The sequence below is a fragment of the Pongo abelii genome, chromosome 3, assembly GCF_028885655.2.
Source record: "Pongo abelii isolate AG06213 chromosome 3, NHGRI_mPonAbe1-v2.0_pri, whole genome shotgun sequence".
NCBI classification, from domain to species: domain Eukaryota; kingdom Metazoa; phylum Chordata; class Mammalia; order Primates; family Hominidae; genus Pongo; species Pongo abelii.
In genome coordinates, this window is record NC_071988.2 from 208,957,904 (window position 1) to 208,980,585 (window position 22,682).

At 38.1% G+C, this 22,682-nt stretch overlaps 1 protein-coding gene across 5 annotated transcripts in view; it reads right to left on the reverse strand.

Annotated features, from left to right (window-relative positions):
• Positions 1 to 22,682, reverse strand: part of FAT1 (FAT atypical cadherin 1) — a 143,859-nt gene that overhangs the window by 44,436 nt on the left and 76,741 nt on the right. For all 5 annotated transcript variants that reach the window (XM_009240518.4, XM_002815356.5, XM_009240519.4 and 2 more), the window contains exons 4-7: positions 7,884 to 7,945; positions 4,751 to 5,080; positions 4,191 to 4,401; positions 1,899 to 2,038 (exon numbers count right to left, since the gene is read on the reverse strand). In XM_009240518.4, coding sequence (XP_009238793.2) covers positions 1,899 to 2,038; positions 4,191 to 4,401; positions 4,751 to 5,080; positions 7,884 to 7,945 — 743 coding nt within the window. The remainder of the gene's footprint in view (positions 1 to 1,898; positions 2,039 to 4,190; positions 4,402 to 4,750; positions 5,081 to 7,883; positions 7,946 to 22,682) is intronic.

Genomic DNA, 22,682 nt, shown 5'->3' on the forward strand with positions numbered 1-22,682 from the left:
CAGGTGACTCCTCTGCTCTTCAATCCATCCCCTCTGTATCCTGGTGCCTCTCACTGCCCAGCTGATTCCTGTGCTCTTCTCCAGGTGACAGCTGCTGCACCTCCCACCCGCCCCCGCCCAAATTCGTATTTCCAGGTTCTCAGCTAAAGAGGAAAAATAATCTAAACACAAATCATTCCCTTTGTCCCACACCTTAACAGGTCAACCTGGGCTCACTGTTCTCTTATAGTCTGACTGCCTTTCTCTGCCAGCAATTAGGATAGCATCTAGAGCCTATGACAATGGCCCAAAATAAGTTACAGAAGTATAAAGGAAGCAATGAAATTTAAGATATTTTGTGTTTCCAAGAAGGAAAACTAGAATATATTTCCTGGGTTTTATAGGAATTTTAGTTGATGCACATGATATTTCATGCTAAACTTTTAACTGCACTAATTAAAAACATAATTATTGGGAAAGAGGTGCGCTGTTTATTATCCATTGATGTATGGTCTTTAGCAATAAGAATGCTTGGCAAAGAGGGACATCTCCACTGTTTATGAAGCTCCTTTTGTTAGATTTCTGGGTAGTCGATTCTGTGAACTGGTCTACAGTTATACCCCTTAAATCCTTCTCTCAGAATTATCCTATTAGATTTATTACAATTTATGATGTTTTTATTCTCATTTTTGTGCTCTAAAATTTTACAAGGGCTTATGTTTAGAGAGAGAAAATCAATAGATTTTGCTTGTCTCTAGAATGAGAACAGCTACCAACTAAATTGAAATTTTAACACCATACTAGAACTTTTACAAGACAATCTCAAAATGACCCCAAAAGCATACAACGTACATGTATCAATTTTATATATACTAAAAATCACAAGCATTTGGAGAAATATTTTTGTAAATGGCTTTAAATTATCTACCCATTTATTAATCGAAAAGACATCACAGACTATAATTTTTATCTTTTAATGCAGCTAAATGAGTTAGCAGATGATCTATCTTGCTTAGTACTTAAAACAGTATAATCTAATGCTAGAAAATTGAAACTCAGATGCACCTTGTTCTCTGACATTTAACTTCTTTCTTTTTCATTTAGGCCACAGTAGGTTGTAAACAAGCCTTTAGCTTCTGCCATCCTAGTGTAAGCTCCAAGAGGGCAAGATTGTTGCCTCTTCTGTTTCCTACTATTCACCTTCCATAATGGTACCTGGCGTGTAACAAGTGTTCAACAAATACTTGGTAAATAAATGAGTGAATGACACTCTGCTTGCTTCTGAAACCTCAGGATGGTTCTTCTATCTAGGAATATTCCTTCTGTACACTCCAAACGGCCCACACTGAGAACCAAAGAAAAGTAATAAGAAAGAAGAGAATTTAAATTTCACTTACAGGATTTTAACACTTAAGTTTGAAATCCCCATAAGCTGGCCATCTCGATTACCAGATAGGAACAAATAAAGGTGGTAAAGGAATTATTAGAACAATTTTATTAGTTATTTTATATAGCCAGGAGGAATCCAAAAAAAGTGATTTAGAAGATTAATCACTTTAACCAGTTTTACTGAAAATGATTTAAACAATTCATTCTCAACAGTGATGTACTTTACATTAATATACTTTAAAATGAGTATAAAATTTGAAGATTTTGATGGTATAACGTTGGTTTGGTTTGGTTTTGTTTTTGAAATCTTCTCTCAAAATTCTCAAAACTGCTTGATTATATGCAAAACCTAAATTGGGATACAGAATTAATTTTCTTTCCCTAAATAAAAATTCTTCGTGTGCATGTATGTAAACTGATTTTTAGACCCTCACAGGGCAGAATCCACCACTCATATTGCCTGTGGACCCCCAAATCAGAACGTTATCTCCATCCTCCTCTGACAAGCACGTCATTAGTAATTCACTTACCTGAGTGAGGATAGTGGTGGTTCCATCTGTAGCCTCGACTGTGAGGTTGTAGTTTGACTTCTGTTCTGCATCAAGAGGTTTGGCAACAATGATGGTTCCAGTCCCCTTGTCCACATCGAAGTGACTGTCGTAGTTGCCACCTGAATTGGGACAAAAAAAGTAAAAACAGGTCACAAGATAATACTCTGTAGTTTATTTTGTGGCTTTCTCATACTTAATGGCACTGAAAAAACTTCTAATATACTAGCAAAGAGCTTCCAAGGAGGAGCGTTTTGAAAGAAAAGAGTGGCCAATTAGAAAGGCAATGCTTGTTAAGGCAAAGTGAACCCTAATTGTCCAGGAAGCAACTAATTGAAAGAAAGCAAGAAAGCAACTCTGAAAACAAAGACATTGCTAATATTGCCAATGAGTTACTTTCAATTTGCTTTTTCAGGGGTTCTGAATTTCTCTTCAATTTGTATCTCAGTAGTTATATGAACCATCACTGGGCCGTTTAAAAGTTTACTTACAAAACTTTTTGATACTTCGAGCAAATTGGCCTAATAAAATAGTTATTAAAAATCAATGTTAACTCTAAAAAAAATTGTGGTTGTTAACTTCAATTAGTCCTGGCTACTATAAACTATTTGAAAAGAATTTTTTTTCTCATTTTTGACAAACATAAAGCCTAATGAAACAAAAGTTTCTATCCTACTAATATTATCCAAATATTTTTGATAAAACTCTCTTTTCAAATCCATTGACCTAGATATAAAATGAAATGGGATGAAAACAGAGGTTTAATGTCATGATGAAACTCTACTACTAAATCTAACCAAGAAACAAAACAACACACACGACATCTTAAGAGAAACCTAAAACCACGGAGCTAGGTGAGCATTACGTGTCAACATGCTGGCGAGTGGGATGGGTGACCATGCGCACACTATGAAAAAAAAAACAGCGATGGAAGATAGTCATTGGAAACAAAAAAGTTAAAAAAAAAAAAAAACAAGGCTTTTATTTTAGATCTCATAATCTGAGGCAAATTATGTGATCTCAGCAGATACCTTCTGCTGTACAGTTCAGGTCACAAGTCATCTGAAAGATGCAAAAAACTTCTCTAGCAAGCGTGTCTCCTGGCACAGCCAAAAAGAAGCAAGCGTGCATGGAAAGCAAGCACAGAATAAGATCAATCAATCAAACCAGGTCCAAGCACAGCAAGGTTACACAGCGAGGTCAGGTACTGCACAGCAGCAGCCTGTTGATCTGGAAATGTGATAAAAGTTAACGGAATGCAAACAAACGGTTTTGAGCATCGTTAACTATGAAAATAGTCTCTTTTTCCCCTTCCCTTGAAAGTATGCTGTAAGGGTTTCATAGGTGCTGATGACATCAATTTCACACAATCACCAAATTGGTAACACAGCCAAACCATTTAGCATGAAAGTTCCAAAGGTAAGGCCTGGCCTGACACGCCCAGTGGTCTGGGTCCATCAGCTGCAACTTTTGGGGGCTTGGGGGTAACATGACTAAGGGGCAGAAGAGGAAAAATGGACATAAAGTCCCCCCTAGAGAGATGAATTGCAACAGAGACTCTTGTTCTTAAATACCCTTATAACTAAAATGTGAGGAAACAATAAAAAAAAAATCTAAGATGCCAAACTCTAATGTGAAATTTAAAAAATATGTTGAATAGGGTATTACACTCAATGTCTTATCTAAACTACATGACAAATAAGAAGAAATGGCTTTAGCAAGTAAACTTTATTGGAGGATGAAATAATCTAATGAATCCTCCTTCCTGTTGAAAATGAGGTAATATAACACTAAAAACCCATAGCTGGTACCGTAACTTTAAAGGTATACAAATCAAAATTTGTAAGCTTATTCCCTATTAAATATTGACATGTGACAGTCACACAGGCATAGTTATTTTAAATGTTTCAATCATATTCACTAAAAATAACAATGTGCCATAGGTTATATATCAATAAATAAACATTAAGAAGCTGTGCTTCTGGACCAAAACATTCAAGGCTTTTGTCTGTAACTCTTTGATGAACTTTTAAAAAATTTTATTTTTATATCAATAACTTGGTAGAATAGAGCACCTATTTTAAACAAGTTTAATATATGCTATATATTGTGAAAAATTTTGCAATCAAAATATTATAGTTTAAAGCAAATTCTCCACCTGTCGATCTTATTCCCAATTTTAAATCCTGACATGTGCCCAAAACTCGTCAAACCGTATGCAGGTTCTCCTCAGTGTAACCCATAAGGACAATGAAAACAAGGGGGAATGCTTACCAGTGATGTCAAACCAAAGGGGTATGCCAGGAGGCTCCACAGATATTACTCCAATCATGTGAGCAACGGGGTCACTCTCCATCACAGTAAAGGTAAAAAATGATTCTTCAAATGAAATGGGCTCCGGGGACGGTTTGGGCTTGGAGATCCATTCAATATGGAGTCTGGTGGTTGATGACTTTTGAGGGCGACCATTGTCAACTGCCTTAATCTACAACATTTGGGCAGAGGGGATTAAAAACAGCAAATCAGGAGTTACAACCCAGAAATGAACGAAGCACAGACTGGTTTGGTCTTAAACTGAGCCAATTTCAAACATTTCACATTTGTATACTGTGTATTGAATGCCTGATAAAAGAACAACGATTTCATGACCACATTCGACATAAACAAGAAGCACCCTGATTCTTAAACATTATCCGGCATTGCCTAACGGGCCCATTAGGTCACAAACACTTCAGCCGTTTGCAAAACAGAAATAAAGTTACTAAAGAAGAAATACAAAATAAGGTTTACAGTCACAACATATGAAAAATTACAGTACTACAATCTTAACTCACTGAAAGAATATCATATTCTCCAGCTGCTGAAAACCTCTTGGACGACACCACTCCAGTTTTTGGTTCGATGAAAAATTTGCCGTGCTCATTCCCGTCTTCAATGCTGTAGGAGATTTCTGCATTGGGGCCTTCATCCTTGTCGGTGGCTATAACGCGATAGAGGGGCTCCCGTCTGGCATTTCTTTCTCGGTCTGGCTTTTCCCGCTCAGGGAGTCTGATTTTGTAGAACTTTTGCAGAAACTGAGGTTTGTTGTCATTTTCATCAAGGATTTTCACAATGACTCTTGCAATGGTTGATTTGGGGGGACTACCATTGTCTGTCACAGTAACCTGTTTTTTTAAAGTTAACAGATTAACATGTTAAGATATACTATATAAAAAGTGAGTATCTTCTTCCTAATGCTACTCCGCATGTGTGTAAAGCTCTACATTTCGCAGGGCACGATGACACATACACAGCAGCTCTTCCCTCCAACAACAGCGCTGTAAGAAGGTGAGGCAGCACCTCCCGTCTCTACAGGGAGAGAGTCAGGGGGCCGGGCATGGCTAAGAAAGAAACAGCCGCACCCCTGCGTGCCCTCCTGACCATGCGGGCTCTCTTCTCGCACTACTGTAAGTGGAAAGTGAACCTCACCCAAATGTTAAGGTACCAAAAACTTAATACCTTTAGGCCACGGAAGAGATACCTGAAGATTCTGCTTTACATATTTAAAAATTCTTCTTAAAAACAATACACTCTACATACTTAAAAATAAAATTTCCATATATCATGTTAAAAATGTTAAACTTCATCAATAAAATACGCTAAATTGTCATTTTAAAGTATGTGTTAAATAAATAGTACACCTTTTAATACTAGTAATCACCATTTTATTTTGGCTGTTTTCCTCTACATATGTTTTATAGGAGTGGACCTAAACATTTATATTTAAGACCAACTCATTAAATAAGATTTTCAGTAAAACGAAGGTAAAATAACTTTCATTTTAAGTAAACTATCCATATGTTCTTATATTCTATTTAGGAAAAAATATCAGAGTCTTGGGGACTGCACTGATGACTGTTTCTATATCCCTAAGAGACCATTTCACCCTTAAATCAAATGTTCACGTTTACGTCAATAGGCACATTAAATGTAACGACATTAGTAATGCTTGTTTTCCCCTCACCCACACCCCCACCTTCTTCCCAATGAATTACCAAAACACTAAAAACAGTCAAGGAGACTGAAGTCTGGCAGTTGTAAATCCTGTTTATTAATGTGTGACTATATCCCGATGGTGCTTGTCAAAAGTATTTAAATAGTTGCTTTACTTTATATTATTTACCTTCCTAAGCTTTTTCAAAATAAAAGATTACTATTTTAATTTTAAACTCTCGAAACATTTCCTTTTCATCAGTTTGCATATGAGTTTTAGAAAAACAAGAAAGAGAAATACAAGCAAGCACTATGTTTTTTAGTATTCATCACCAAATTGTTCCTAACTTTGGGTTCAAGAACCAGTAGCTAGTCACAGCTTTCAACATGTAATGGAGACAAACTATCTTTAAGACAGCCAAATCAATGCCAGCACTGGCTCTCAAATACACCATCCCAAAAGGACCCTACTGAAAAATACACTAATTATGTATGTTGAAGGGAAAATTTATTTCCCATCAATGTCCAAACATTACTTTCAAAGTGCTATATATCTGGTATCTGCTTCCACCTAGCCTTTGATATTCACTGAGAAAAGAGGGCTCTGGAGTGAGGTATGCAATTAATGTGAAATTTGAAAGGACTGGAGCAAAATGTCAATGTAACTACTGCTCTCCTATCTTCCCATCTGTTTATCTTTGTCAGTAACTGCATTCGCCCCTTCTGTCAATCCTTGTAGTGACAGAATGAAAATTCAAAACTCTGCTCTATCATAAAGAAAATGAATTCAAGGGAATTTTACACCCTATGAACTAAAAACTCAGATGTAATACATGAAGCAACTCCTAATGGGGATAGCACTGTGGCTGTGAAACCACCTTTTCCAGAGGGTATTCCCAGTTCCCAATGCACACACACACACACTGCACAACTATATAAACTAAGTATTTACTGACAACGTTAAGAAAATTTGACCAAGGATAAAATGAAATTAAGCAAGCAGCATTATAAACAGCAATATTAAGAGAAATTTTCAAAAGTTACAGTTTAGAATTTTGTCACTTATACTGTTAGAGTGGAAGAAGAGCACTGATAACTCAATTAAACAAAGGCAGGTGGCCTTTTCCAAGGCTGGCTCTGATAATGAACACCAGCCTTCCACACAGGACAGACGGATGTCTCTACGTCCCCTCTCCGCGGTCTGCCTGTCTCTCGACCGCTTCCTGATGACACGGCCCAGAGATCTCATCAACCTGATGTCCATGTTACACTCCACCTTCCCTCTCCAAACTACTCGTGGTCTTTTTCTGCAATGTATTTACTGTTAGCCAAAAACCAGGTGACCAATACATGATAACAAGCTGTCGGTTTTCTAAGGACTAAAAGGCATTGTAAATTATCCATGAGAATGAGAAGCCTTATTAGAACTTTCTAGAAGAGCACATCTGAGCCTTCAATCTACTTTTACTTTTGAGGTATTTAAGAAGCACAAACTAAGTAATTCATAGTTTAAAGTGCAAAAGTAATGCAATTATTTAAGAGCAAAAAAATGAATCTGGAAACAAATTACCTCTAGTTAAAAAGGTTGAAATAGATCTATAAATACCAACATAAATATATCTCAAAAACATAATAGTAAGGGGAAAAAAGATGTATACAGAAAAATGTCACTTATGTAAATGCAAATGAATTCCAAGTGACACTGTTTACAGTTCTTTTTGCCCCCTGTGTGTGCGCAAGCATAAAATACAAAGATCTGAATGGGGCTCATGACAGTGGCCGTGTATTCTGGGAATGGTATTGAAGGATAAAGGGCACGAGAGCTATATTCATTAACAATTTCTTTATATTCCTTTTTCCTAACAACCAGTAAATAATATTAATACAACAAAATATTAATAGCTAAGAATACTGGTTAATGGGAACAAGATTGTTCTTTCCCATGATACTTATAACTACGAATCTTTAAGTATTAAAGATAAAAAAAATACTTACCTCTAATATGTGTTCATCTTGCTGTTCTCGGTCTAGCTTCCTTGATGTAGTTGTGATGAGACCTGTAAAATGATAACAGTTCATTAATCCTCACAAAATAAGGTCAATTACAAAATACTGCAATTAAAATCACACTCTTGACCAGGCGCGGTAGCTCACGCCTGTAATCCCAGCACTTTGGGAGGCCCAGGTGGGTGGATTACTTGAGGTCAGGAGTTGGAGGCCAGCCTGGCCAACATGGTGAAACCCTGTCTCTACAAATGTTAGCCAGGCATGGTGGCGCGGGACTGTAATCCCAGCTAATTGGGATGCTGAGGCAGGAGAATTGCTTGAACCTGGGAAGCGGAGGTTGCAGAGAGCACACCAATGCACTCCAGCCTGGGCGAAAGAGTGAGACTCCATCTCAAAAATAAAATAAAAAACAAAACCATACTCTTGTAAAAGTCTGAGCAAATTTCTTCTCAAGAAAAAAAGAAGAAAGAAATTTCTTACTAAAGAAATTTAATTTCCAGGTATGGTTATTTTGTCTACAAACATCAACATACTTAATACTTTCTCACTTTAATGACGCATACACATATTGGATAAATGACAAATAGTAATAAAGTGGAAAAACTCAAATCAGTTACATTTTCTATTTGTTAGTGGTTTCAATACACATTTTGTCAGAAAAGATTTTTTAAAAGTGAGATGAAGTTATCCAGGATTTCAATCTCATCCATCTCCTTTAACTGCTTAAGAGATAACTGAGAGTTGACAGAAATAACTTCTATATTAATAAGGGCTATTGAAAATAAAATGTTAACTCTCATTTATTATCTTTGAATTATCCACTCTCATAAATAAAGAACTGTTATAAAAAGTAATGTAATTTTCCGGGTAATCTTGCTCATTTAATTTCCCATAAAAGAAAATTAATGATTCTCAAATTCCATATTCTAGGAAAAAAATTTCCTATCAAACTAGAATATCTATGAGTTTTGACCTCTCTTGAGAACTTTAATAACTGCTCAACTGTCAGCATATGTTGGAACTAGAAGGCAATTATAATTTATAAAATGTATTCTTATGCTTCACCTAAACCACAAACAAAATTCCCCTAACCACTAAAATGTCATCCCCAATCTGTGTTGACGGTGAACAGGTGCATCCAGGATGATCTGCACCTCCGACCTTAAAATCAGGTGGAGCCTTTGTGGCAGGACAATCACCAGGGCTGAATGTTCTCCACCCAGCGCTGTGGTTTTTTTCCCATACGGAAATACCTCAAATAATTCATATTTAAGAATAGACTTTATTAATCTCATTTATTTTCTCCCATAATCTTAACTAATTTCACAGAACTATCACTTAAGGGATACTCAAAATGTTTCTCTGCAGCAATAAGTGAAAGGCTTGTGTTTTCACTTAATTCAAAGGTTTCTTTTTTCCTTAAGTAGTTACTAAGAATCTAAATCAACATTATTTTCCTCACAATTCAACAAAACAGTGTTCTCTTTTTAACAAGGACAACAGAAGACTATATCATACCTCCACACTGGGGTTTTCCCAGATCATACACATAGATTAAAAGGGGCTAATGGGAAATGCTTCACACTGCTTAAGGGTGTAAAAATGATGCTTAAATGCGGCACAAGCTTAATTTTCATTAGTCAAAAACCTTTTAAGTTAATCTCTTTTTTTCCCCTATCAAAAATGTACCACCCTCTCCTAACTGTGGTTGTAAATAGTTTGCGAACGACAAGGAGCCGCTTGATTAGTCCCACATCTAATTATTGTAATGCGTCCACCACGAAGTTGTGATCAATGGTAACATCATGTGGAACAGCAGCTTGACACGTTCCCAGGAAAATAGTATTCTTCTGTAGAGCACTTAATCACTCACCAACAGCACTGCGCAAATACTTGTGAGCAAATACAACTCCCCACTTTACGATTTACTTACAGCACACAAGAAGGCTAACGAAAGCCGTACCTGTGTCCATACTACCAACTCCACGTAAAAAGGCCGGGCGCGGTGGCTCACCCCTGTAACCCCAGCCCTTTGGGAGGCTGAGGCAGGCGGATCACCTGAGCTCAGAAGTTCGAGACCAGCCTGGCCAACACAGAGAAACCCTGTCTCTACTAAAAATACAAAAAGTTAGCTGACATGGTGGCACACACCTGTAATCCCAGCTACTCAGGAGGCTGAGGCAGAAGAATCGCTTGAACCTGGGAAGAGGAGGCCACAGTGAGCTGAGATTGCGCCACAGCACTCCAGCCTGGGTGACAGAGCAAAACTCTGTCTTAAAAAAAAAAAAAAAAAAAAAAAAATCCACATAAAGCCAAAAGGCTACCTGACCACCTCCTTCCTGGGTCTGAAATTATTTGCATGTTCTATATGCCTCAAATTAATTCTCCTCCGTTAACTCAGATGGACCTTTAATTTCATCCCAATGCAATGAATGGTAATACCCCTTTCTTTCCACTTCAGCCTGACTGCCCTGAGTCACTGCCTCACCCTTCAGTTTAAACTGATGCGGGTTTAAACTTTTAAACTCACTGCGGGGCCTGGCGTGGGTTCCTGCTGCTGGATTCTCCAAGTCCTAGTATTTCTTCTATCATAATATTACTCCACAGTATTACAGCCCCTCATTTAAAAATTAGTCTTCTTTTCTGTACTGGAAAACTTATGAGGACAGAGGCTGTCTTTCTTGCATAGCTTGCTCACATAGCTATCTCTCCGTCATCCTCAAGAAACACTTAAATGTGTGAACATGTGAATTTCTCAAAACTACGAATGAGCAGAATTAAAAATATGTGCTAGAGTGACAGAGATCATAAACTACTGTAAACCTGAAAATGATACAAATTCACAGCCCCTAAGTGAGACAACAGTGAACGCGTTAGTACATATTTATAGGCACGGTGTGCCAGGTGCTGCGATGGGTGGCTAGGTGCTGCTGGCACCCTGCAGGTATTTAGAAGCACAGACCTGAAGTGCAGGGAAGAAGCTGTGGGCATACAGACACGTGTGACTCAAACCACACCCACAGAAGTGAGTATAATACTAAAGAGGACAGTGGGCCTATAAAAAAGGTAAAGAAAATAGCGGGCTGATCTTCAACCTAGGAAGCAATCTGCTGGAAGAGAAGCTTCGTGTCCCAGAAGCCCAAGGCAGAGGATTTTAAGGAGGACGTACCTTGGAGAAGCCTGGAAGAAAAGAGATAGTGAGGCAGGAAGTAGATCAGAAGTATTACTTTTACAAGAGGAGATTGTCTCACATGTAACTGTAAACTAGAGAGAAGATGAAGATATAGACTTCCACTAACAAATACAGTCACCACTAGCCTCCTGAGACCAGTGGAAAAAATTAATTAAAATTCAGTAAAGTTTACACTTCAGTTTCTCAATCACACTAAGCCAAATTTCCAGGGTACAGCAGTCCCCAGGGGCTGGTGACGACAGCATGGAGCAAGGCAGATGCAGAACGTGCTCCCCACGGCAGGAAGCTCTGCTGGACGGCACCGGTCTACACAGAAGGCACAATTCACAAATCGAGATCCTGCAAGAAACCCTGCAAGGTGGGTTTACTTTTCTGCAGAGAACACGTAAGATATTTCAGACTGACAAAAACAAACAAACAACAATAACAACAAACTTTCTTTCTAAATTCACAACACTTAGCAAAAAGAATCTTAGCAAGGCTGCCGTAGTGCTTTTCCCTAATGCCATCTCCAGAGAGAGGCCGTGCATGAGTGTCCTATGGGGGTGGCACCAGGTGATGCACCCCCTCTGTGAAAAATTACGATAAAATTAGGGTTCCTGTGGGATTTTCATACAAAAGGAAAAGAGAATTTCCTAATGACGTAATTTAATACTAGGCATTCTGGATGTCTTTTAGAGGTGCACTTTATCTTACAGCAATCAACCACACTGAGTGCCCAACCCCCAGGAATGCTACCCGAACCCCCTGCACTCTGGCCACGCAAAACAATCTACTGAATGTGTTCTGTGTTCACGCTCATTCATGCCTCTGTGAGCATCACTCCTGCTCATCATCCCTCCGACCCCTGCCCGCTTGAAACATCTACTTCAAACATAACTCCAAAGTACAACCGCTCCATATACCCACTACACGTTATTAACCTAGTAGGTAGTAAGTGTCCTAGTAAGTATATCCACTTCTTTCATTTTCGACATCTGTGCTCATCTGCAATATTTTTTGCCAAATCCCAGAAAGATACGTACTTAAAGGAAACTGTACAGAATTTCAGAACTAGAGAGAAACCTTTAAGATTATCAAGTTGAGCTGCCTGAACCAAAGAAAAGTTAAAATTTTCCAAGGCCACTAGTAAGTCATTAACAAAGCCAGAAGTAGGATTTCGTTCTCTTGAGGCTCAGATGAGCGTTTTTTTCTCCCTATCACACCTAACTGTGTAATTTGCTGCATTATAGTATTTCAACTCTCTATGAACTCTGAACTGTGACTTTCATAAACTGTAAGGAAAAAACTAGGAATGATTCATCATCAGTCATTTAATAGGTCCAAAAAAGCAAGTTAGGAGATAAAAGAGGCAAAAGCAGAAAAATGTATATGCAACTGTTTTCTTTTTGTAACTTTGTGTTTTATCTTCCTCTTCTGCCAAGCACTGATAATTAAAAATAGAAAGGAAGAAAAACCAGAAATTTTTCTTTCCTTGGTCCAGAAAAACACTGCATTCTATATAATAAAACTATGATAAATGCAGGTGGGCAGAGACAGCAGACACAGTATATTCTCACCAATGAGCAGTTACCAGTTCACCCCATAAATGTATGCATAATGCAGGAACCAAAGTTTATGGCACTTGATGAACATCATTAAAAACACTCATGGCCTTTCAACGCCACTTAAGACATTTAGAGATGAGTTCATTTAGAACAGAGAGAATGTCAGATCAGCTATAATGTTTCAATATAAAATTGTACTCTTTGACATTTCTTATAAATCAATAACAAAACCATCTCCAAACTTCTCAAAATTCAAGAGATAAAGTAGACTTCGCAAAGTAGATAGACGTAAAAGTGAACATCAAAGGACTAGTAGGTGAAGACAGTCATGTGACATGGTCCACACAGCTGGAGCGATGAAGGCATTCAGTCAACTGTGTTGTAATGTCCACTCAGAAAGTGGAGATAAGACAGTCTTGTTTGCAAGAAACCAGGATGAAGGCCAGAAGTTGGCAAAGACTACTTTATATGTGATAAACAATAAGACAGGATAGATTGTAGGGCACTGACAGAAAACACGGCACAGGAGCTACACACAGAAAACAGGAAGCAGGAGGAAGGCTCTTGCCAGCAACTCTGTGTTCCAGGAAAGTGTGGACTTGGTTGGATGAGAAGACATGTGGTCTAGTCATTCGTGCTGCTCCAGCAGACAAACCACCCACCATTGCCTGACATGTGAGTGAGGCCACTGAGGACCAGCCAGCCACCAGCCAAGCTGGCACAAGAGTGGAAGAAGCACCCAGCAGAACCCTAAATTATGAGTTATTTCAAGAGCGGAAGAACCGCCCAGCAGAACCCTAAATTATGAGTTATTTCAAGAGCGGAAGAACTGCTCAGCAGAACCCTAAACTAAATTATGACAGTTATTTCAAGCCACTCAATTTTGACAGTTAGCCAAGGTATTATGCTTTAATAGATATTTCATTACATATATATATATAAATCTCTCTAAGCCTGTAAAAAACTGAGATATATCCACATATGTATATACGTATATCTTCGCATATGATGTGTCAATATGTGAAGATATCTCCATTTTCACAGGCTTAGAGAGATTAAGTTGCTTACTCAACGTCATTTAGCAAAGTATTGAAGTTGGGGGTTCAATAAATCTAGTAAGTCTACATTAAAAGTGAAAGAAACCAGGGATGGACTGAAGACTTTGGTTCTACAAAAAATAAATTTCAACATCAGCACTGCGGGTAAAAACGGATGGCATAATCCCAGCACTCTGGGAGGCCGAGGCGTCATTTGGCCAAGTATTGAAGTTGGGGGTTCAATAAATCTAGTAAGTCTACATTAAAAGTGAAAGAAACCAGGGAGGGACTGAAGACTGTGGTTCTGTAAAAAATAAATTTCAACATCAGCACAGTGGATAAAAATAGATGGCATAATCCCAGCATGTTAGGAGGCCAAGGCAGGTGAATCACTTGAGGCTAGGAGTTCAAGACCAGCCTAGTCAACATGGAGAAACCCCATCTCTACTAAAAATTCAAAAATTTGCTGGGTGTGGTGGCGTGCACCTGTAATCCCAGCTACTTGGGAGGCTAAGGCATGAGACTCACTTGGACCTGGGAAGCGAAGGTTGCAGTGAGCTGAGAGCAGGCCACTGCAATTGAGCCTAGGTGACAGAGTGAGACTGTCTCAAAAAAAAAAAAAAAAAAAAAAATATATATATATATATATATATATATATATATAAAAGAAAGATGGCAGCTAGAAAAGGAAAAAAATAGGATTTCTGAATAGAATTCAGGTTCAACTGCAACAAGAGAGCAAGCACTTGCGATCTGTAGTAAGAGTCATCGATGACCCCACACTGTAAAAGACAGGGTCCTGGCTTTAAAGGAAGGAATCTCTGCAGCCCTGTGTTCACCTCACCTGGCGGGAAATTTACTTGGAACACTTTTCAATTACTCTACTAGAGAATAAGCAGAGGAAGGGAAAAGATCAAGAGAAAAAGGTAAAAATCTGGTCACCCGATACCTTCCTTTTACTCTGATTATTTTCCTCTACCCCCTGCAATGATTTTGGCCTTTCCACCCTTTTATTTTACAATAATTCATGAACCACAGCCATACACGTTCTAGAAAAGCACTGTCCAACAGAAATTTCTGTGATGATTTGTGTGTTCTATAATTTGCACTGTCCAATATGGTAGCACCTTGTCACATGTGGCCACTACGCACTTGAAATGGAGCTAATGTCACCACAGAACTGAATTTTAAATTTAAATAATTTAAATTTAAATAGTCACCAATTATGTCTGATCCTTTATAGCATCTCCAATTTCAAATGCTGCCTGTCAAAACTAAAAACTTTAACATCTGCAATATTCAAAATCTTTTTCTGTGGTTAAAATCTGAAGCAAAAATATTTATCTAAATCCAAATTTTTGTAGACATCTGTCTTAATCCTACATAGAAAAAAAAAAAAAAGTGAAACTTTCCTGGATTTTGACTGTGCTGATACTGCCCTGCCATGCTCCTGTCCACCGTTCTCTGTTATGAGTCTCCACTTAGCTCAGCGGGCAACGAAGAGGCCTGCTTTAGAATTGCTGGTTTACTGCTTCACCTGAACACGTACCAATCAAGAGGCTCTGTGCTTAGCTGTGACTTGGACAATCATTACTCTACTAGTTTGTTTTTACTTCTTTTTCCTAAGCACTAAAAGTGACTAAACTAAATCTATGTTCATAAACAGTAGTGATGTCATAATGTTTACGATCTCAGTCACCCACTTGTTCAGTCTGCACTGTCATTCAACTGCTCAGAATGCTGTTCCCAAATGTCACCATGAGAGACATATACAAAAGCCTAAGACAAGGCTCTTGTCCTCAAAGGCATACAATTTATTTAAGGAAACAACTCCCACATGTAAAAGGCAGAGGTGAATATTAAACTATGCTCTCATAGTTCGCTTTTTAGCTACCACTAATTACGTGTTTCCCAAGACCCAGCTCTGGGGTGGGCATTTTATATGCGTCACTCTCACTGGATACTCACAGCAACCCTAGAAGGGAGCTACCAATATACTATCTTTATTTTTAAGATATCTGAGGTTTAGAGAGGTAAAATCATCGCCAGCTAAATGCAAAGCTGAGATTTGACCCCAAGTCTGTCTGATTCCAGAGTCCAAGCTATTAATTCACATAGACAACTCTAAATATATCAATCATATTTAATACGTATAATGATTATACAACAAAATTATTCAGCGATCTCACTTTCCTCTAGGATTAGAATGTTCTCTCCACCAAGCCCAGCTCCTTTTGCAGGAAGGAGTCCTCTGGGCTCCATCCCTTTCTCACAATGTTTTATTAATCACAGCATTATTGTGACGAACCCTTGACTACAGGCATGCACTTCAGGTACATACCATTTTCACCCGATGATTTCTCCAAAACACTTTCACAGATTCTACTCGATACTAAGTTTAAGAACTGTAATCGTAGTATATTTGTTGGTAAAGGAAGTGTCTAGTTTAAGTTTTAGGGGTCTTCAGTGTAATTTCTTCAGGAGTTGTTACTACCAGGATCCGGAAGTTAGATTTCTACCCTTCAATTCTGACTGTGGCAGGGACTGCTCCCAGGGACATTCAGCGTGCTTTAAGAATCAGCAACATTAAGGACAATTACAATAAAACACCTGTAATACACTCATGGGCAGACTGTGAAACTTACACTGCTCGGGTAACTTTTAGACAAGGAGTACTATAAAAACCAGCAAGGCAAGGTGCTGATGAGACATGCATATGTGTGTACAGAAGAAATGTGTACACACAATCCTGCGCACAGAAGTTGTGACACGTTCAACTCTGACATATTACTTCTGGCTACTCCTGGGAAATGGAACAGGTAGCTGGAGGGAAGAGAGGAGAGAGGAGGAGAACTTCGTTTTATACACTACTTTATTGTGGCAATCTTTAATCTTTAATGAGCATATTACTCAAATAAATTTAAATATTAAAACATTTTAAAGCTGAGAGTGAAAACACAGAAATATCTGATGGCTGAAAACTAAACTTAGGCTGGAAAATCTCAAATCAATTATTTTTTAAGCCTTAAATATATATACTAATATATGGCCATGTATATAAAAAACTCAAACTCCTTAGAAATATTAAAGTGGCATATCCTATATGACTTTTTCTAATGTTTTTGAGTTGCAGCAAATTTTTAATGAAATGGATCATGGGTGCTAAGTATCCTCTTACCGTAAAAATAAAGTTTGCTAAAGCCAGAGGGTCTTTCACGATGCTCTAGCCCAAATCCTGTACCTTAAAACATGAGGAAATGAGGTCTAGGCATGTGGAATAATTTCCTGAAGGTGAGTCAGCAGAAGAAACTTTCCTACCAAGGAAAGTGATCAGAAGGCTCTACTGCTCGAGCCTTTTCCTGCAGAGGTGTGCATCGGGATCGTGGGGTATGAATGCCAAATCCCCCTTCTTCCCGCCCCACGCCAGAGCCACCAAATCACACTCTCCACTCATGAGGACCCAGCCTGTACCATCTCATAAAGGTTTCCCGGTGATTCCATCCCATGCTGACCTTCTCAGTACAGGTGCTGTCAGAAGTTGAAAAAAAATCATTCTTATTTTAACAGTTTTATTTTCAGTCATTATAATAATTTCTACTGGACATATTCTGGAACAAAGCATATTATCTATTTCTTTAAAATACTATTTGAGATGCAGAGAAACACAATAGGACTATGGACATATGAGAAATACACAGTATTTCTCAAGTATGGTTCTTAAGTACCATAAGAAGTATAATTAACATTGCAAAAAATGCAACAAAGAAGTGGCCTGGAGAGCCCACCTGAAGATTCCACCTGTTCTTCAACCGCTTATTAAGTCCTAAAACATCACCCAGAATCTTCCTGACAAGTCTGCAACCACCGACCAAATCATTAAAGCCTGTTAGAACATAAATTAAATGAAATGTAGTCTTTACAACATTAAAAAAAAAATAAGAGGAATCTAAATGGCTATATACATTTCCATTGAACAGCATATTTTCCGTCTTCTTGGAAATACCTTTGTGGTGGATTGAATGGTGGCTCCTGCCCAAAAGATACGTACAACCCTGGAAGCTGTGAGTGTGAACTGATGTGGATAAGCATCCCTGAAGATGTAATTAAGAACCTCAAGATGAGACCACCTTGGATTTATGGTGGACCCTAAATTCAATAGCAAGAGTCTTTTTAAGAGAAAGGTAGAGAAGATTTGAGTCAGAGACCCAGGGAAGAAAGGCGTCTGATGACAGAGGCAGAGACTGGAGTGGTGCCGTCACAAGCCAGCAGGTGCCTGGAGACTGGGAGGAGCGAGGATAGGTCCTTCCTTAGCGCTTTAAGAGGGAGCCAGGCCCTCACGGCACCTGGAATTCAAACTCCTTGCCTCTAGAACTGCGAGAGAATCCATCTCTGTCGTTTAAATTTATGGCAAGTAGCCTTAGGGAAATACACCTTTTTTTTTTTAATTTATGTCTTTATTGAGGTATAACTGATATACCAAAAACTACATATGTTTAATGTATACAATCTGATGAGTTTGGATACACACACTAATACACCTTTTTATTTGGATAGCAAATTAAAGTACTGAAAAAATATTTTCTAAAATAATTGGGTAACACTGGCGAACAATTCCATAATTCAGAGATAACCATTTTTATTACTTTCTGTATTTTGTTAGTGTCTTCACTTGAAATGTTTTATGGCTTGGTAGGCTTGTAACTCTACACACGAGACAAAAAGCAGAGGATTAAGCAAGTAACTCAGCTCCAAAGGTGATCTGGGATGAAACAAAATTCCCAAGTGGAGTCATGCTTTCCCTCAGGAGGAGGATGCCTCGAGAGCAGGATGCCTCGGCTCTGGAATGGGACTTCCTCAACATCTCTGGCTGAGAACCACAACTCAGCTGTCTTTTGTTTTCAGTTATGAATATATAAAATATGACACAAATTATACATCAGTTCTGAGTATATTATTTCTCATATTCTTTCCTCTCCATAATAGAAGAAAAACTCCCTAAATATTGACTTAGTAACTCTATTCATAATTATACATTCTAGCTTAATGCCTGTAACACACAAAAGTTCCAACTCTAAAGCTGTTTCAACTAAGGACCAAGACAGAACAGACTCTTTGATTCTGAGTAAAGCAAATAGCCTCTCTGTCCTCAAGAGTTCACTTCACCAGCAACAGGGGCCTCAGGGTACAATGAGTTAATCAAAATTTTTTTTCAAAAATAATTTGCCTAATGTTATCATTAGTCAGAAAAACTTACCTGTGCTCACCCTGTGTTTACCCAAACTGTCCTTTCGATTTTAACCGTACCTCTTGCTTCTCTTATACAGCAGCTAAGAAAGAACAGTAAAAAGGCCTAATACCAGGAAAAATGAACATAAATTACATAAATAGGGAAGACATGAGAGGTCAGAGATTTAAGTAAAAGTGCTTTAGAACTTTATAGGACATGTGTTACAAATCTTGGGCTCCTAAAAATTGTTTTAAATGTCCATGATTCAGTGTTGAAAGAGAGCTTGCTCTGAGTTAGGTAAGCTACCAAAGAACTACAGGGACCAACCAGATGCATGGAAAAGAGACAGGGCAACACCACTGGTCCAGGGTCAACCAACTGCACAGAAAACAGAGAGGGCAACACAATTGGTCATTATTTTGATTTTTACAATGAAGTATTAAATAAATAATTAACAAATAATTTATTTACTATTATTAAATAATTTATTATTAAATAATGTATTTATTAAATAATTCATTAATTGATAAATTATTTTATTTGATACTTCATTATTAATAAATTAACAAATAATAAATTTATTATTAATAAATTAACAAATAATAAATTTATTAATAATAAATTAACAAATAATAAATTTATTAATAATAAATAAATTAAGCACCATGAGATACAGAAATAACAGACTGTAACTGTGCAACTCCAGGTAGCACCTGACTGTCCCTTTGTAAACACGTCATCCATGGAACATTCTAGTCTACGGATCTGTACCCATCCAGCTTAAATAAAATGAAATGGCTCCAGAACAAAGCTGTGTATGTGACTTAGAAGATCACGGTGCAGTCCTGAGAGCTGTACAGTGGGTGGACAGAGGCGCAAGTGAGCGGGAGTGACAGAAACTACACCAAGGGCAGCGTTTGTCTGTGTGAACTGCTATGCCTCCTCTTCCAATAGGCGAAAGGGAAAATCCTTCAAATGTGGCTGCTTTTAAAAATCTTTCACGAGTATCATGCCTAGTTCTGTGGTGGATACAATAATGAATGAAGGTGGTCCTGGCCCATAAGGACCTGAGCCAACACTGGATACCCCCGAAACACACACCAGAGCCAACACTGAACATGCAGAGCCAACAAGCCGACTAGCCCACTGACAGGGAGGCATCACGTCCTCCGCTTCTGCAAAACACAGACTGCCTTGCTGGCCATGAGCAAACACACAACTTCTCCTTCACTTATCACTCAGCATCCAGCCCCTCAGAGCTCTAGACTGTGAGCTCAGAGATCCTCTGCAGCACCGCACTGTCTTTATTTGGGTGGTGTTCTAAGACCGCATTTCACTACAGCCTGCTGCGACGAGCTCTTTTGGCAGCTGTGGCCATCTCAGCAGCTATTGTTTGTCACTGCAGTACTGGTGCCGACAGGATTAGGCATGGAGCCAAAAATGGAATTCTATTCATAGACTGGCAAGGCTGGAAAGCAGCTCAGAACTCATTTAGTTCAAACTTTCAGAGTTCCAAAGAAAACACTAATAAAATGAATCAAATGACTAGTCTAAAGTCACACGGGGAGTCATTCAGGGAGCCTGTATCCTACAGTCTTCAGACGTCTCTTCTGGTTTCAATTCTATCTCACTAGCTGTTTCTTGTTGAAAATTGATGGCATGAAAACATAAGATCGACAGCAAAACTCAATTTACAGGGAATTGCCTTCAGTGATCCTATAAATGTCAGATATAGCAGGGTCAGAAAAAGAGGATAGGGTACACAACCCATTTTATAAGGTTAACATCATGCTGACATAAAAAGACTAATCTCAGGCACCCAAATGCAAAATCTTAACTATAATTTTAGCAAATAATACTCAGCAGCTATAGAAAAACCAAATGCTTCTGACAGAATTTATCATAAAGATTCAAGTTAACCAATTTGCGGAGGAAAAAGCTTGTCATCATCAACATCGGCAGAAATGTACTGAATAAAATTTGACTTCTTGCAAACTTTAGGGATGATATACTTCACTTATTTTATAAAATAATAATGAGCATGAGAAAGAGATAGGAAAAAAATCTACAGATTCCTCCTTAAAATATCTGCATATCTTGGTAAAAAGACTGCAAATAGGTAATTTTTTTTAAAAATGAATTCCTGCCATTGCAATGCGACTGGCCCGTCCTTTCCTTCCTTTGCAGCTATCAAATGTTACCGGAAACCCTTGGAAGTTGTTTGCAGCTTTAGCTATTTCCTATTGCACTTTGTTCAGTATTCGTTCCAGCCACAATAAAATGCCATTTACTTTGGTTCAGAAAAAAATAGTTGGAAAGTGTTACTGGACTAACACATGATGAGCACCCAGTACACCTACTAGCTAGTCTACCATTTTGTAACTTTCCTGCATGCTTTAGGGATTACCACACAAAAACTATACATCTCTACCCAATCTGCAAACACAAATCACATTTCCTATAGTAAACTTTCCTGCATGCTTTAGGGATTACCACACAAAAACTATACACCTCTACCCAATCTGCAATCACAAATCACATTTCCTACAGTAAACTTTCCTGCATGCTTTAGGGATTACCACACAAAAACTATACACCTCTACCCAATCTGCAATCACAAATCACATTTCCTATAGTAAACTTTCCTGCATGCTTTAGGGATTACCACACAAAAACTATACACCTCTACCCAATCTGCAATCACAAATCACATTTCCTATAGTAAACTTTCCTGCATGCTTTAGGGATTACCACACAAAAACTATACACCTCTACCCAATCTGCAATCACAAATCACATTTCCTATAGTAAACTTTCCTGCATGCTTTAGGGATTACCACACAAAAACTATACACCTCTACCCAATCTGCAATCACAAATCACATTTCCTATAGTAAACTTTCCTGCATGCTTTAGGGATTACCACACAAAAACTATACACCTCTACCCAATCTGCAATCACAAATCACATTTCCTATAGTAAACTTTCCTGAATGCTTTAGGGATTACCACACAAAAACTATACACCTCTACCCAATCTGCAATCACAAATCACATTTCCTACAGTAAACTTTCCTGCATGCTTTAGGGATTACCACACAAAAACTATACACCTCTACCCAATCTGCAATCACAAATCACATTTCCTATAGTAAACTTTCCTGCATGCTTTAGGGATTACCACACAAAAACTATACATCTCTACCCAATCTGCAATCACAAATCACATTTCCTACAGTAAACTTTCCTGCATGCTTTAGGGATTACCACACAAAAACTATACACCTCTACCCAATCTGCAATCACAAATCACATTTCCTATAGTAAACTTTCCTGCATGCTTTAGGGATTACCACACAAAAACTATACATCTCTACCCAATCTGCAATCACAAATCACATTTCCTACAGTAAACTTTCCTGCATGCTTTAGGGATTACCACACAAAAACTATACACCTCTACCCAATCTGCAATCACAAATCACATTTCCTATAGTAAACTTTCCTGCATGCTTTAGGGATTACCACACAAAAACTATACATCTCTACCCAATCTGCAATCACAAATCACATTTCCTACAGTAAACTTTCCTGCATGCTTTAGGGATTACCACACAAAAACTATACACCTCTACCCAATCTGCAATCACAAATCACATTTCCTACAGTAAACTTTCCTGCATGCTTTAGGGATTACCACACAAAAACTATACATCTCTACCCAATCTGCAATCACAAATCACATTTCCTACAGTAAACTTTCCTGCATGCTTTAGGGATTAC